Here is an 18,342-nt window from a genome sequence, read left to right on the forward strand (position 1 = left end):
TGTCGTATCATATTAGATTTGAATTTTTGAAGAAACAAATTATCGTAAATATTTTTATCATATAGAATAAACAGCTGGGTGTTACATAAAATTTAAAAGGAAGAAAAAAAAACCTTTTTCTCTTCATTTAGATTCTCAAAGATAGTGGAATAAATTAGTGGTTGCAATTATATTTTATACTTAGTTTACGATCATTCATAATGTCTAAAAGAGTACATTAGAATTAATAGAATATTACTATAATACTAGCAACTACTTGCGGTAGTCAGTTGTATCTGGGAAATTAAAATAACTTTGGTTGCACATCATAATACCACCACCAGCAAACTCCATAAGATGACGCATGCTGTCATTGATGACGTGCAACGAAAGTTGTTTTAATTTCCCCAGCCTAATAATTAGCTTATACAACAATAAACTTTTCATTTCTAACCACTGGCAGATGATAATCAAAATATTAGCCTTCATGTTTTGCGAGATTCTACCGAGGATTCTACTCACAATTTGTAAACTGATATTGAGCGCAGCTTAAACATGCTGTAAGATATGTATTTTCAATGAAGGCCACAAAACTTGAGCAACAATATCAATGTTTACCTATTTACCGCTTAAAGTGTTACTAAAGTTGCTGTACCAGATTCGATAATAGGTTAATTTCATATATACATATATAATCGGGTTACGACGTTTTCCGTCTTCCGATTCCTAATCTCCACCTCTCTCTATCTCCCCATCCATCTACTTCCAAACCTCTGTACAAACCTTCTTTATCAATACCCTCTCTCCAGCTCTTGCGTGGTCTTCCTATTTTTCTTCTACCTTGAGGGTTCCAATTTAATATTATCTTTGGAATTCGATGTTCTTCCATCTTTGCACATGTCCATACCATATTAATTGCTGGGTTCTAATGTCATCTACGATGTTGTGTTTAGTTCCATTGGCGTCTTATGGTTTCATTTGATATTTTATCTTTTCTGGATTTTCCAGTGCATCTCCGTGGCTTTTAGCTTTCTTTCAGCTTTCTCTTTTAAGGGCCATACTGCAGAGCTGAAGGTAATTATACTTTTTACTATGGAATTGTGAATTCTTTTTTTGTTTTCTATAGTTATATTTTTATCCCATAGTATTCCATTTAGCATCGAAACTGCTTTTTCGTAGTTTAATTTAAAATATTACTAATGGTAGTGTGGTCTAGAGTAGAGTCTAATAAATATTACAGAAGTACTAGTATTATTAAACTACTTTAAATAGAAAACTTTCCATCGCGAAAACTTGCAATTTTTCGTATTTGTTGTTGAACCGTTACGCGAGTAGGTACGTTGTTGCCGTGGAACAAGCCTAATGAGAAAGAGCAACAACAATTTATAGTTTTAAGTTGAACGTAGACTTGTGGTAATTAAACTGAACCACCGTTGTAAAATAATTAGATAAATATTTTATGAAACGGACGCTTCGTCGGGCGTAACCGAATCGGAAAAGCATCAAACTTGCAACGTTGGAAACGGGAGAATCTTTTTAAATAACGATTTAGTTTGGTTTGGATTTAAAATGTCTGAATTGAGCATTTTATTTCTCATGACTAATAATTAGACTAAACTTTCTTACCTACATTTCTTCAGAATAAAATATTCAATGTATTGTTAATTCATCAAGCTTCATTCAGAACCTCGAAGTTAGTGGAATAATTTAGTGGTTTCAATTATACTTTATACTTATGAGTTTACGATCATTCAAAATTACTAAAAAATACAATTAAAATTAATAGAATATCCTCGGTTTTAATAAAAAAATGTGGTGGTTAATTTTTTTAAATGTATTTTTTATAATTGTTTGTGCTCCCGTATACATATGATTGAAAGTTTTTTAAAATAATATAAGTGATTGATTATCTAGGTACCTGATTTTGTTGAAAACAAAAATTGAAAAATTGTGATAGTTTTTTTTAATATTTTGGTTTGGTTAGTCTGTAATTATGTATGTATATTATAGTCTATTATAGTCTGTAATTATGTATATATATATATATATATATATATATATATATATATATATATATATATATATATATATATATATATATATATATATATATATATATATATATATATATATATATATATATATATATATATATATATATATATATATATATATGTTACGGTCCGAGGTCCGCTTAATGTCGACATTAACAGGTTAATGTTTGGGTTTTGTTTTTGGTTGTTTTGTCGTGTGTTATTCTCGAGATTAACCGGGTAATGTCGATATTAACTGAATATCGGACCTTAACCGTAACCTACATTTCAAAACAGTTGAAAAATATGTAGGTGGCGCCCTCTACAAGTAAGAGACATATGAAAATCAAATTTCTTATGTCAAAAAAATACCCGGGCGCCAATTTTCATCCAAATATCGGCATTAGTTCAGAGATTATTTGGAAAAAATCGAATTAAAAATCAAATTTCTACACCCTGTATCTCCAAAACTAAGCATTTTAGGACATATATTTACACGTTTTTTACTTATTTTTATCTGCAGAATATACTGCTGAAGTTTCCTGAATACAATTTGGACCACCTTGTATATTGAAAATATTTTATGTAATCCATTTTTCATGGATTAAATACCTACTTTGTTTATAAAAATAAGTAGGAAGTGTTTCTGATGCATGCAGGCACTCTTGACACAGGACTTAATGTAGGTCGGCCCTTATAGTAACAACCTATCAACGCAACGCAAGAGCAACGATCTAAGTCTAAATATAAAAGACGCATCGTATCAGAACGGTGACCAACATTTTGGCATTACGCTCATGTTAAAAATATCGAAAAGAAAGTGCATAGGAAAAAGTTTTTCGAGCACTCTCCATAAATACCTATTATTTACTTAGTGTATTTTTTATTCTAATATTGACTTCTTTATATGAATTTATAAATTGTTTATACAGAATTGCATTTCCTTTTGTTAACAATAAAAATCTTCTGTCAGGCATTATTTGGTAGGTACATGCTTTTATATTTTTATGAAGAAATAAATAAATAGTTGGCACTATCTTTACTAAATTCACCTGCAGAAATTCTCATTTGTCAGTACTGAATAGAAAATTTCAAAGATGTTTCCACCTCAAATATTTATGTGGATAGATTAGAGAAAATTCCAAAGAAGTGACAGATGATACCATACTAATTCGAAAGTAATACTAGTAATTTTAGGCTCAAAACTAAATAGGATCCTTCAGGCAAAAATCTACTCTATCAAAAGATGCGTACAACTTAGATAGGGACTATCGGAAAAAAGAAGTAGCCATCTTATCTGATAGTGAAGCGTCCTTAAAAGCGATCAACTCAGTAACTATTAATTCGAAGTTGGTCAAAGAATGTTTAGAGAAGCTGAATAAATTAGGCAATGATAATAAAGTCCTCCTACTCTGGGTGCCCACCAAGGAATAGAAGGTAATGAAAAACGATCTAACTAGAAAAGGAGTGAATACTCTACTAACGGAACCAGGACCGTTCTGCTTCCCAAATGCAAACCAACTTAAAGCGGAACTCAAAAACCTGGAAGACTGCATCCGTAACCTGAAATGGGAATCCCCCAACGGTCTAAGGCGCTCGAATATGTTTCTCAGGGCTTACGACCAAAAAAAATCTTCGGATTATCACAGGGTTTTTAACGGGACAAATGTCTCCTCAACGAATATCTCAGTAGATTGAAGATCAGAAACAACGGCCAAGGCAGAATCTGTGGGGAAAATGGGGAAACCAGAACACCTCATCACTGAGTGCGCCGAGACTACAACCATTCGTCCCATAAACTTTGGTACAACTGATCTCGGAGATGGAGAACTAACCTCTATTAAACGTCTCAGATACTGGGTTCTGTCAATGCTCTAAGAGTGTATGATGAGTTATAACTCGAGAAGAGGACTCAGTAGGTCTATAAGATCGCGCTTTTTAACTTCCTCCCTCCCATACAATTTACACTCTACAATACTTGTAATAACAATAATTCGAACTAATGCTAGTCATAAAATATTTCAGTAATACCTCAAGTAATACGACTATTGCCAAGTAATGCCATCATCTTGTATAACAAAATACAACAGCGCTTTACCTTGCGATATTTACTATACTTTTTTGAGAGGAAATTCTCCAAGAACTTAATGAAATTTCGTATTCAATTAGATTTAGTAAACTTGAACCAAGATACAATGAGCGAGAAAGTATTTCTTCTTTCAATTTCAATGTATTTTGTCTTGGTGTCATTAATCATTCTTGTAGGGGTGATTTTTCCCCTCAAGATCAGCATAATCCGATGCACTTATGCACAAGAGCATATTGGAGGGCGAATGGATGATACTACTGACAAATTGTGTTAGGTTGTGCGTGGAGGAATGCTTATATATTATCTACTAGAATGCGTATTTTGTAGTCAAATATATGCAATTAAGGTTTATCTCTCGGTTTATCTACAACACTCTTCGCTCAACTTTCCATTCGTGCGTAATATACTTTTTACAACATTCATTATATATTACATTTATATTGATAATTCACGAATGCTCAACGAGAATGGATCGGTTTCATATCTACATATTTCATGATCCTTAAAAGATTATTATATATCTCCAACAGCTTAAATATTATATGACGGATAATAAAACATTTTAGTCGATAATCCAATTGTCCTACTATAAATTGAGGGTTGGTATTGAATAAAAAGATCACCCCCGATTTATAAAACCGTTTTAATACTACACTTTTAACACCCACATTAAAATGAATTGTAATATTTAATATCTGAATTTTTTATATACAGGGTGTCCCAAAAATAAGTGCCACCCCTATTTTAAGGGGTGGTAGATCTCGATAAAAGAAACATATTTTCTCTTTATCGCTTTTCAAATAAGTCCAAAATAACGGAGTTACCTATTTTACTTTGAAAATTTCCAAAAAAAATAAATTTTTGCTAATATTTTGAGAACCACTGGATCTTTTCTGAATTTTCTTTCTTGTTAATTTAATCTAATACCTATGTTGCCATATTATCAAGAAATTGTGTTTTTTAACTAAAAACTAAAAAAAAATCCAAACATTTTTTCAAAAAATCTCAACATTTTTTTCCGCGAAAATAACCTCATAGGCGTGTTTCTGGGGTTGAACTATACTACCAGTTAAAATATTTGCACTTATTTCTGGGACACCCTGTATATTTAAATGATAAATGTTTAGTATTTTTAATCATCATCATCATCTTCAGCTTATTCAACCAGTTATGGTGTAGCATTCCCTCACATATTTAAATACTAAGTATATCTAAATACTTTGTAGTTGGCCCATTACTGTCTATTGGCTATTGTTGGCTATGCGGGCACAAGTTATCCCTGCTGATTTCCTAATATCATGGTCCCTACTTCAGGTTTGGTCTTCTTCTAGAGGTTCGTTCTCACATTATCAGAAAACTGTCCAAAATAGTTAACCGAATTAATAATCTATGTTTTTTCGTTTACAACATATCTATGACTTGGTGTGATCACAGATTAGATATCCTATAAGTATACAGATAAAAATCTTGGCTCTAATTCGTGGTACGAAAATTGTTTTTTATGAGGATGAGCAAACGAGTAAAATTTCCTGTGCGCAAAAATAAACTCGCGTTTAAACAGCGTAATAACACTAATAACTGGGTCGGTCAGGTGCTGTGCACAATTTTGGAGGGCATAATGGGCGTGCTATGTGCGCAAACTAGTAACCTAACTTCTGCGCGACTCCGAAAATTGGAACCATGAAAAACAATGCTTTTGACGATAAGGAGGCAACGGCCCAGCTACGTCGAAAAACCGGTTCCCATTAGAACACCGAATTTAAGCGACGTAAGGCGATACTAGTGGATGGACGGGTGACCGGTTCGTAACTCTGTATCGTGCTGTTATCCAATAAAGGCAAAAGTGTAAAATCTATTGACACACTCATTCACGCCGGTTCGAGGCCGGATGAAATCGGATATCTCGTGAGTAAGAGTCGATTTAGACACTTGCCAAGTCGGTAGGCCATTGACCATGATATGGCCGACGACCGTGGTTCGGATTCCGCGTAAACAAAGTAGGCCCCGTCCAGATTAGCCCTGGCAGCAAAAGGGAGACGTTAACTTCAAATCTTTACTTTACTTTACTTTTGACGATAAGTTTATAATCTGTATAATCTGTGGTGTGATCAACTACATTTGACAAGTTTCTGACCGGTTTGGATAATTGTGGGAACAAACCTATCGTCTCTTAATTTCTCGTGGGTACCATGTATGCTATAATTTTTGTGGTCCATCTGTTGTCCGTCCTTCTTGCCAGGTAACCTGCGCATCCACAGCACTTGAGGGATTTGATTCTGTGGATTACATTTTCATTTTCATTACATCCACTTTATTCTTTTGCGGTCTTTTAAACCATATCACTACACTTTACCTTGGTTATTCCAAGCATATTTCGTTTCATTGGGCGTTGTGCGATCTGCAGTTTCCTGTCATTATAATGTCCGTTTTAAGTGTCCAGGTTTCGTATGCATAGGTCATGACTGGTAGTACACATTGGTTTGGGTTTTTTTTGCGGCTTAAACGGTGGTATCTTTTTTTATGTTGACTTAAAAGTTTGATTTTTTCACAGCTTCAAGGGACTGTAGACCTGAGTATATGATTTTAATTTCAACTCGATACATCCACGCGTTCCCGAGATACAGTGTCTTGACAGACAACAATGTGTCCTGTAAGGGTTCCGTTTTTGGAGGTACGGAACCTTAAAAACAAATAATGTTTTTTCTAAATAATTTTTAAGTATTTTATATTCAAAAAAATTGTTATAATGATTTTTTGAATAACTTATACAAATATGACCAGATGCTCGTAGAAGCATCCATTCGTTCGACCTGCTGATGGCAAAGCGAATGCTTTTTTTCGAGTACCACGGTACGTTCTGTCTGAATATGATTATAAATAAGGTGGGCAACGCACCGCACCGGTTCCATACTCTATTTGAACCAGCCGACCAGTTATCGTTTTCCCATAACCTTGACCATAACCCGACACCTTTTAGTTGATGGCAGCACTACTTCTTTTTTCTTGTATTCGATAGTTATTATTATTATTGAGAGGTCGAGGAGACCGACAGGAATATTTTTGTTAATTGTTAGATTATAATAAGCCAAAGATTCTTGATAGTAATTACATAAATCGTTTTTTTAATAAAAAAATTGTTTTGTCTGATAATTTATATTAATACAGGATGTTTCCTAATTAGTCTAAAAAAATAGGGTGTGATTCCTTGTATGATTTTAAGAAAAGAAGTTTATATGAACATGGGGTCTAAAATACTTCCTTTCTAATCTACAAGGTGTTGAATTTAGATATTTTCTTCAATTTTTAGAGTGGTGTCCAGTTCGAGACCAGGGTTTCCGAAACCGGCGCTGTCATATCAAACAACATAAACCAACTTAATTAAGAATGGAAATTCTGATAAAAACAAAACATGTAATAGGTATCATACGATCGAGAAAAAACGGCGTCAAAGACGGTTGGAGAATCGATGATAATTTTGACGAGGTCAGATCCTACACGTCTTTTACTTGGCTAGTACACTTCTTTATTTTTTAATGGTGCTTCTTTATTTGTTCATTTTTTAATCTTTTTATAATTATTCTTCAAAGGAGAAAAGAAGAAGGAACTTATAAAGAAGTAGAATTAAAAAGTATCAAATGACTTCCGTACGTAGAGTTTATCTGAAGTCAGTTGGAATAGATTGGGACTCTTAATTTCAGCACTGTCTTTGTCGGCATCGTCGGAACAAAGGCCTTAAGAGTCTCAGTACTTCCAATTGACTTCGAAATACTATAACTAAAATTGATTTTTTAATTATTGTTACCGAGTCCTGAGAGTATGGGGATTTTGAGTGCCGAGTCCCGGTTCTGTGATGGCTCAAAAGAACTGGGAATTTCCGGTACTTTCGAGACCGAGATTTCCCGATTCTGAACCTTAGTGTGCAGGTATAAGAACCGTTATTTCTGCAACCATTCTATTTTTTTAAATTTTTATCACCCTGTATATTAGAAAGGAATTACTTTAGACCCCATGTTTATATTCGGGTACATATAAACTTTTGTCTTAAAACATAATATAAAGAATAATACCCTAGCATTTTCTAGACTACTTAGTAAATTGTACCCTATATATTTTGCGAGATGGTGCTTTGTTTGTTTAAGAAAACTTTAATTTAAACATTTTTTTTTAATTTTGCGGATAAGGTACCAAAACTGAATATGAAATGAAAATATATGATTTCCAATGCAAAATTAATAATACCTTAATGCATTGGGCAATATCTTTCAATATTTAATTGCAATACACTGATATTTTTTATTCAAATACACAATGGAACTTAAATTAGTGGTAATATATTAAAGGTACTTAACAGTACTTGTATATATTTAACGTTTATATATCAATGTAGTAGGTACATTCAAATTGATTTATACATGTAATTTGTTTGTAATAAATTATTCTGTTTTAATTTGATATAAAATTTGCCGGCTAATCAAATTCTATGACGAAGTATTTTCCTCTTGTCACTTTCACTTCTTGCAGGATCTTGATATATAGTATGTATATATAGTATGTTTCCTTGACACTGAAATACATTTTTTAATGTTTGCAATGATGGTGACTCGTGTCGCTATAAAAGTATACCTTTTAAATATTTATAAATGTTTTTATTTTTAAATAATGCATGAATCAGAGCAACTTTCTTGTGTTGAGTAACTGTTAGTTTTGTTGGAAGATTTCGATGAGACTTTTTATTTCTTTATACAAATGGCAAATATATAGATGACTTTGTAATTTGTTGCAATAACAATTATTAAATTGTGAAATATTCCTCTAATATTATTTTATTGTTTCCTCATTGTAATTCACATTTTTGGTCGGCTATAAGACATATGAAATAAATATTACCATTAAAACAAGCACTTTTTGCCAAACAATATTATCCTGAAATACTCCAGCATGTACAGCAACAAAAAAAATCATGACATTGGTCAATTTGGTCATGCGACTATTGATATGGCAGTTTAACAAATAAATTGAATAAAACAAAATTTATTTTCATACACAGAAAGTCTATGAAGTTACTTTGAATGAGTTCTCCGAAAGTTTTGTTGTTAGCCATTTGACCATTTTCGGCGATCCGTGATCTGTAAATCAAAATTTTTAGTTCCTTTATAATTTATTGGAGGACAGTAAAATTAAATTTACTATAATAGAAATTATATATACCGGGTGTTTCTCAGAAGTGGCTCACCCCTATAACTTTCATTTTTTCTTATTTTTTTGTTATTTTTTCTGATAAAAAACGAGATTTGGTACATTAGTTTGGTTATATCGACATTAATCGGGTTTCCCGGTCACTTCCTGTTTCACCAGAAATGACTACAACTCTTGATTTTTCCCAACCAACACCTTCGGTATTTTTTACTTATAATTATACTTATTTTTTACTTATATTATAATATATTTTATTATGAATAGAATGACATATCATAATATATTACCTTTTGACATTTTCGCATATGGTTTATTTGAAATTGTAACATGCGGTTCATAAAGACAATTTGACTCGATATACCATGTGTGTGATACCAAATTATTCGTAAAAATGTTTTTTTTTCAAATATGCTAATGAGCTACCCACGTTCCATTTAAGAAAATTGAGATATGATTAAAAATACGATTTGGGCATCATTTTACTAGCCAGGACAAGACACTAAAAACATTAGACGATCTATCTATTTTCCCAAGGCTCCTTGATTAAAAGTTAGTGTTAGCGTTAGTTAGCAATGGCACCCTAGATTGAAATTTAAAATACGATTTTTTTAAAACGAAAATGTCAAAAGTTGACGTATAATAATGTCATTCTTTGTGAGTGTCATTTTCTATCGAATAAAGCAAAAAAATACCGACGGTGCCGTTTAAAAATTAATTAAAAGTTGTAGACATTTCCGGTGAAACAGAGGAAGAAGGAAAGTGGTAAAAACAATTGAAACCGTCAATTAATCCCGATTTATATCATATACTAAGGAACCAAATCTCGGTTTTTATCTGCAAAATTAAGAAAGTTATAGGGGTGAGAAACCTTTGAGAAACACCCGGTATTTTTATGAAAATATAATTGGAAACCTGATATTTTTTAAAGTCGCCGTATGAAACTTGTAATTGGAGGTAAAATTGGGCATGCTGAAGAAATAATAACTTACATACATACTTTTAAGCTTTTTCAATACCTAAATAATAGAAAATCCAGTTGTTGCCAACTTTTTGGCACACTTTGTATAAAAGAAATAACGTTTTATTTACAGAAATTTTTACATTTTTTAGTCTAGAAATTGAAACACAGTAGAAGTGATTTTATTAGTGAATGGAATGCTATAAAATGCATATATAGCATTATTGTTAATATTATTGGCTCTTTTACCTTCTGTTTCACTTTTATAATTCTATGAGACTAAAAAAATAGAGTTATTATTAATACTATATCTTAAAAATAGGACATTCAACGTTTACTTATTGAGATGTTTTTTCTTCTATTTTGATGCTATAAAATATACATAGTATAGGTAGAATATAATTCATTTTTTGTTAATGAAATCAAGAATAGAATTTTTAGGAACAGTTTATGAGAAAATATATATTTTAGCTCATAGAAAAAGATGTTATCAGTTTTGAAAATGTACTATGTATTTCTACAACTGTTCAACAACTTATTTTTATATTCCACTTAAATAGAACTATACAGGGTGAGTCTTAAATAAGAGCAAATATTTTCAAGGCTGGTAGATTTCGATGAAATAAACATATTTTTTTATTTTTCCTTTACCGTTTTTCAAATAAGTCCAAAACAATCGACTTATTATACTTTGAAAATTAAAAAAAAAATTTTTTTTGCTCCAATTTTCAGAACCACCGGTTTTTTTCTGAGTCTTCGTTTTCCTAAATTTAATCTACTACCTATGTGGTCATATTATCAAGGTATTATATTGTGTTTTTTAATTAAAAATTAAAAGACATGTTTATATACAACTCCTGAAAATATTTGCACTTATTTAAGACTCACCCTGTATAAATTCCACAATTAATTCCTTTAGTGTGTTGGCTTTTTTCACTTAAAACAATACATTAAAAATGTAAAAGTTAAATTTCTAGACGTAGCTATCCAAAGATATTATTTTTATATACGGGGTGGTCCGAATTATCAACATTTTTATCAAGAGGACTTTTTTACTTAAAAAAATGGTAGAAATGAATATTTTTTCACTTATTTGTTTTATGCAGGTATACGGACGAAAAGTTATTACTCTTCAAACCAGTTAAAAATATGTAGGTGGCGCCCTTTACAAGTAGGAGTCATATTGATATCGAAATCAATTTTTTGATGTCAAAATATACCCAGACACCAATTTTCATCCGAATATCGATATTACGAGTAGTTCAGGATTTTTTTTTCAAAGGAAGCATTTTTTGACAAAAGTTTATACGATTTTTTTTACTTAGTTTTATATGTAGAATATTCTGCCGAAGTTTCCCGAATACAATTCGGACCACCCTATATAATAACATCGTGAATATTTTATACTGTCATTAATCACATTCTTAAATAGATACGTGCTGTGCAACTAAATCTATGCTACATTACCAGCTATAATGCTGTTCGATATACAGCAAACCGTTATTGAAAATTGGGTATTTAATATTTTTATTTTTGTTTCAGTGGCGTACGTGATGGCCGGCTGGCCCTGGGCGGGCTTGCGGACCGTATCGTTCGCCCGCTGCCTGCTTGCCCCCCTAGCATCGCCGTTCTATCGTTTCCTGGCCAGATTTTCAGGTAAATATAATCAGTTTTCATTTGTAATGAGAAATGTTTATTGAATTGGTCTACAGTATGGTGCATCGGAACATTGGAAATTTCACGTAGATTTTGAAAAGATCAAATGCTATCTCCCAGAATATTAATTTTTACTAATCGCGAGGAATAATGATATGTATGTATAGTCTGTGAAACAAATAAATTTGAATTTGACAGTTCCCGCGGGCTTTTCTAGTGTTAATTTTCTTAGGTTAGCAACTGGCGGCCATGCTGACGCAATGCCGTCTCTAATAGAACAGCCTCGGAGCGAGATTTATGACGTCACGCTAGTTACATACTACAGATTAATATGTTGTAGAATACATGGAAAACATAATTATTCCTCGTATTTTTGGTTTATATTTTAAAAATGATATAGTTTACATGAAATATACATAATACATATACAGTTAATATAAATAAGTTTTTTTTTGACTTTGAGTCTTTTTTCTACTTTTTTAATAAATAAGTTAATATAAAAAATACATATACAGTTAGTAAATAAAAACGCTGATTAAGTTTTCATTTGGTTTTTCATTATTTTTTTTTTGGTTTAAAAAAACGTTTCGGCTAACATTATAGCCTTAATCAGTGCTGTGTCATATGATTTTTTTTTCATTTTAAACCAACAAAAATAATGAAAAACCAAATGAAAACTTAATCAGCGTTTTTCCCGAACCTAAATCCCAAGAAAATCAAAAATTTTAGAATAATTTTACATATAAGATGACAGCGATCTTTATTTCATAGCCATCGCTGACGCCTTTTTTTTATGATATTGTATTATTTGCAAATATAATTTTTCGAACATTGATACTTGCAAAATATACATATAAATTTTGTGAATGCAAATAATAATACATCACTATTAGTAGATATTGAATGTTTTTTTGTTATATTAAATCGATTTTCAAACCAAAATTTAAAATATATTTTACATTTTACCCATTATCTTATGTACCTATTTATTATTTGTATATTGTAAAACATTTTCTGCATTTGTGTGGTTCATAGTTTATTTGCCAAAGTATTTATTGCTATAAATAGGTATATAATATATTGTATTTATTAACTGTATATTATGTATATTTCATGTACACTATATCATTTTCAAAATACAAACCAAGAAAACGAGGAATAATTATGTTTTCCATGTATTCTACAACATATTTATTAATCCGTAGTATCTAACGAGCGTGACGTCATAAATCTCGATCCGAGGCTGTTCTATTAGAGACGGCATTGGTCTGATTTTTAGAAATGTCTAAAGCTGATGACATTTGACTTTTGACAATTATTTTTTCGTGTTGATTTTTGCGTGTTGATTTTTGCAAGGAGAGGAAGAACTGTCACTTGTTTTATTATTTTTCTTTTCTATTTCACGAAAGTAAAAAGAGTTACCTATCTGATTCGTTCAGTCACTCAATTTAAAGAGTATCAGATAAATATCAGTAACTTTATTGATAGAGGGATTTTATATTTGCCATGTTGGTGAAAAATAACGGTGAAAATTCAAAGTTATTCATTTTATAGACTATATTGACTATTTCCATTTTAAATATTGAGAACGGTGGCTCGTAGCGATTTTTACCAAGATACATTTTTTACGTAGAAAGTCATGGAAATGTGTATTTTTTCAGTCAGTGGTTTTATACAGGTACGGACGAAAAGCTATTAGGTACTCTTCAAAACAGTTAAAACATATGTAGGTGGCGCCCTGTACAAATAGGAGTCATTTTGACATCAAAATCAAATTTCTCGTGTCACAAAACCCCCAGACATCAACTTTCATCCAAATATTGACGTTACTTCAGAAATGATTTGGAAAAAATCGAAATAAAAATGAAACTTCTACACCCTGTATCTCCGAAACTAAGCATTTTAGGACATACATTTATACGAACTTTTTTACTTATTTTTATCTGCAGAATATGCTGCCGAAGTTTCCGGAATACGATTCGGACCACCCTGTATGTCTAGCAATTATACCTCATAAGTAGTACATGAATTATCGATAGTCAAATGTTTTAATTTTTAATTATTGTGTCTCACTGACAGATCATTCAAATTCTATAGTACTTCTAGAAGTCTCACAGACTTCAAATTTTATATAATAACGATGTCTTATATTAATACTAAAAATTTATAACAAAATTGTTGATTAGGTGCTTCAATAGAAATTAAAATAAACTGACTTGGTTTTTACATCATATCTCGCAACTTTTTGTAGTGGAATGGACTACCTTTTATCAGAAACCAATTTAACATAAAAGAAGCCGGCATGTCATGTCGATCGACTATACCAGTGAGGTTTACAGTTTTCATCGAGTTAGAAAATCACACGTTTTTTGGCACCTCAACCGAATGAGCTGCCTGGTCCGGTATTGGAGGAAAAAGGTACCGCCGCCGCCGGACCCGTTCTTGTACAAACTTATATTTAATTCCTTATTTATTTGCACGTCATCGTCGAAGGCGAGCATGCTCTAGGCTCGACGGTCAGCGGAGGGGCATCTTCGCGAGGCGACCTTGCCTTTGGCGAGGCGGGTCGCCCGGATGACCAACGCCACCCACTTTGAGAAGGCACATTCCTCGAATGTTTCGGAGGTGCGGTAGATCCTAATTGGTTTTTATGGAGATATGTTGAGACTTATCTGGTAAAACAAGCTCTGATATTGTGAATAATTCTTCTCTCATTATTGCGGATCTAAACTATCCGCCAATGAAAAAGGACATAAAAATCAAGACAATGGTGTCGAACAGTTTTAAGAGAAGTGTTATGCATTTAAATGTCATACAGTGTGTCATTAAATTTTTGTTAAGTTCTCAAAATATAAGTTCTCACAATATACTTATGTATCATTATCGTCATGGTGATGTCTCCGTTGCATGTTCTTCTCTTCTTCGCGCTTATGGTTCTTGTTCGGCTGTTTATTGTCATCTTTAATGTCAAGAACTGTTCTGCTTCACATATGGAAACCAACTTAAAGCGAAACTCAAGAACCTGGAAGAATCTATCCGTAACCTGGAATCGGATCCTTCAACGGTCTAAAACAGTAGTTCCCAAACTTATTTTTCTCGTGGGCCACTTTCAAAATTTTACTGGTTTCGGTGGACCCCCTGCTGCTACATTTCTACCACATTCTTAAAGTCGCCAAAAAATAAAAATTGTGTCACTTCTGAGTTCTGTCCCTATATTCCGATATGTAAAATAAAAACGAAAAATGGTACATTTTATATCACTTTATTTATTAAAAGAATAGAATTACAAGAAAAATATTAAGGTAATATAGGTTCAGGTCATAATTTTAATTAATGGGAAGGATGTATCTGATGGAGTGTCAGCAAACGATCAATGTTTGGCTTTATTTTTGTGAGCAATAACCGCAAATCCCCCGCTCTGTGATGTTTAATTTGCTCCTTTTTTTTGTTAAGAGGTTTGTAACGGCACTAAAACTCCTTTCGACAAGGTATGACGAGGGAAAAGCTATTAAAAATTTCCTTGCGATTTCCCACAGTCCAGGATATTTTTCGGGTATTTCTGCTTGCAGCCAAAATGTTGGGTAGCCTTTTCTAAATTTCACCTTCAGCTCCTCATTAGTGCTTAGCTCGAGCAGCTCCTCTTGTAATACAACATTGGCCACTTCCGTTTCATCAAATGGATTTATGATCCATGGTGGTATATCCATCGTCAGTATATCTTCAAACCTGGTTTTGAAGTCATCATGCAGAGCACTTAAATGTTGACTGTAGGTATGGATATCCTCATCAATACATTCTACCTGCGACAAGTTTGGAAATTGAGAGAATTCGCGCCGACTAATGTTTTGCTTCATAAATTTCAATTTCCCAAGAAAAGCCGAAATTATCCCCTTTGTTTTTATTAAATTCAGGCTGTCCCCTTGTAACTGCAAGTTAATATCATTAAATTTTTTAAACAAATCTGTCAAATACGCAATGTCTGCTTTGAATTTGATCAAGTTTTCTTTTAAATCTGGATCTCTACTTTCTAAGAACTCTAATATGGAATCGAAAACAGAGTAAAATCTCGTTAAGCATGCACCTTTCGACAACCAGCGTACTTCAGTATGTAAGAGCAGTCGTTGGAAGTCTTCATCATTTTCGTCGCACAATTGAGCAAATAAACGCGTATTCAATGCATTGCTTCTGATTTTGTTGACAGCTTTTATTACAAAATGAAGAGATTGGTTCAACCTGTCACTTAAATGTTTTGCCACAAGATGTTGTCGGTGGATTACGCAATGAATAGCTGTAAGTCCTGGTATAATTCTTTTGAGATGACTTATAAACCCACGATATCGCCCGACCATTGCAGGAGCTCCGTCTGTTGCCACTGAAATAATGTTTGTAAATGGGATCGATTTTTCCGTAAAAAAATTACTCAGGACATTAAATATTGATTCGCCTTTAGTGTCAGTCTCCAAAGTTCTGGCAAATAGCAATTCTTCGTGAATTTCTTCCTCAACAATAAATCGGACATATGCCAATAGTAATGCTTCATTACTGGGTAACGTTGACTCGTCCAGTTGTATAGAAAAATGAGTTTTTTGCAGATGATTGCACAAAAAGCTTTCGATATCAGAGCTCATTTCATCAATGCGTCTTTGTACAGTATTGTTACTTAATGGAATTCTTTTTAGTACGTCAAATGGAGATTTGTGCAAAACAGTTTTTAAAACCTCTTCAACAGCGGGTAAAATTAATTGTTCTCCGATAGTGTGCGGTTTTCCAGATTTTGCTATAAGTAATGAGATATTGTAAGATGCCCGCAAGCCATCATCGTTACTTTGAGATGTTGAAGCGAACATACTGTGCATGGTGGGTCTCTTTCCATATTTTTCTTTCAATGTTTGAAAATATTTTAAATCTTTACCTATTTTATCAGTATGACACCTTTTTAGATGATCTTCGAGCTTTGATGGTTTCATAGAGTCATTGCTCAAAACTTTGTTGCATAATAGGCACATGGGCAATTGTTTGTCTGCCTCTGATGGAACAAAACCATATTTCAAATAATCGATACTATATTGTCGACATTTTTTCTTTGCTGTAGCCATGTTTCGTGTCAGTTACCTTACCTGTAAAAAAAAGTTTTAGTAACCAAGTTTTTTTTCTGAATATAGGTATCACACCGCAGCCTTTGTCAGCACGCGGAAATAGAATTACGGCTTGTAAAGGGACCAACTAATAAACCGCTGAGACAAATACAGACGTTTTCACAAAACGGTATCAATTTTAAAGTACATAATTTACCACTAATTTTTAATAGTATAAATAAAATTGGTGTACTCAGTATCGAATACTGATCATATTTGTGTAGGAAAAAATAAAAGTCGAAATCCCAAAATTGTCCATAAAAACGATAACTAACATTTTATTAAATCAATGAGTTCACGCGCTCCGTGTATTTGCGTATTTTTTGTCTGCGGCTTCATTGTTAAAACGTGACAAACTGGCATCGAAGTCCAAGCCCCGCCCTTTTCCCGTCGCCCGCGCACCGCTCGCTCTTTCCGAAAAGGAATAGTTTTGATAAAATAGTTACTTCAAAACCAATTTAAAATGATTATGAAATTACTGTTTTATAAAATTAGTAGTTATTTGCAAGAAAAATTACAAAATTAATTGCTCTGCAATATTGCTTATTCGGCCTTTTAGAGAGGCAGTGTTTCTCTCGTGAAAAAACAATTGAATAAAACGTGCTGTGTTTGTCTTCAAATCGAAAGAGGACAATTAAAATATCTGTAAGTTACTAAGTTACCTATCTATACAGGCCGTTGTGATCAACCGACTAGTACACGTAAACAAAATACTTAAGTACTATAACAAAAAAAGGTAGGTTACTTACTTTTCTCCGGCACTAGCAAACACAGATATAAATTTTCTCACAACTTTTTTCCAAATTCCGCCTTTTTTCGAAATTCCGGAAACAAATGAATGCGTTTGCCTTTGGCATCAAGTATTTATAGTGGTGATCAAGTTCATGTCTGAACAAGCATTAAGCATTGTCGGGCGGATAGCGCTTTGCAAGTCTGTACACGAAATTGTACGTAATATCGAATACGCAAGTTTGGACAAGTAACAGTCGCTTGCCTTATTAAAATATTATCTGCTTAGATAGGTACTTAAAACAATGTAGGTAGGCCCTTATAAAAACTATGCTTACATTTTTGCTCTTTACTATCAAAAGCAGATAAATTTTCGTGGACCCCCATTAACATCTTATGGACCCCCATTTTTTGTTCACGCCTACGTAGACCCCCAGCAAGTCTCCCGTGGACCCCTGGGGGTCCACCTGGACCACTTTGGGAATCACTGGTCTAAAACATTCGAAGAAATTTCTGTGTATTTACGACCGAGAAAAATCATGCCTGGACCCCATTAGGCCACACGCC

General features: G+C 32.8%; 1 protein-coding gene across 4 annotated transcripts in view; it reads left to right on the top strand.

The window, feature by feature from the left end:
• LOC115879916 overlaps positions 1-18,342 on the top strand; it is a 295,395-nt gene that overhangs the window by 155,310 nt on the left and 121,743 nt on the right. For all 4 annotated transcript variants that reach the window (XM_030896968.1, XM_030896972.1, XM_030896971.1 and 1 more), the window contains one exon: positions 11,798-11,911. In XM_030896968.1, coding sequence (XP_030752828.1) covers positions 11,809-11,911 — 103 coding nt within the window. In that variant the 5' untranslated portion in view covers positions 11,798-11,808. The remainder of the gene's footprint in view (positions 1-11,797; positions 11,912-18,342) is intronic.

This window comes from Sitophilus oryzae, unplaced genomic scaffold, assembly GCF_002938485.1.
Source record: "Sitophilus oryzae breed Bouriz unplaced genomic scaffold, Soryzae_2.0 scaffold_1590_pilon_pilon, whole genome shotgun sequence".
Classification (NCBI taxonomy): Eukaryota; Metazoa; Arthropoda; class Insecta; order Coleoptera; family Curculionidae; genus Sitophilus; species Sitophilus oryzae.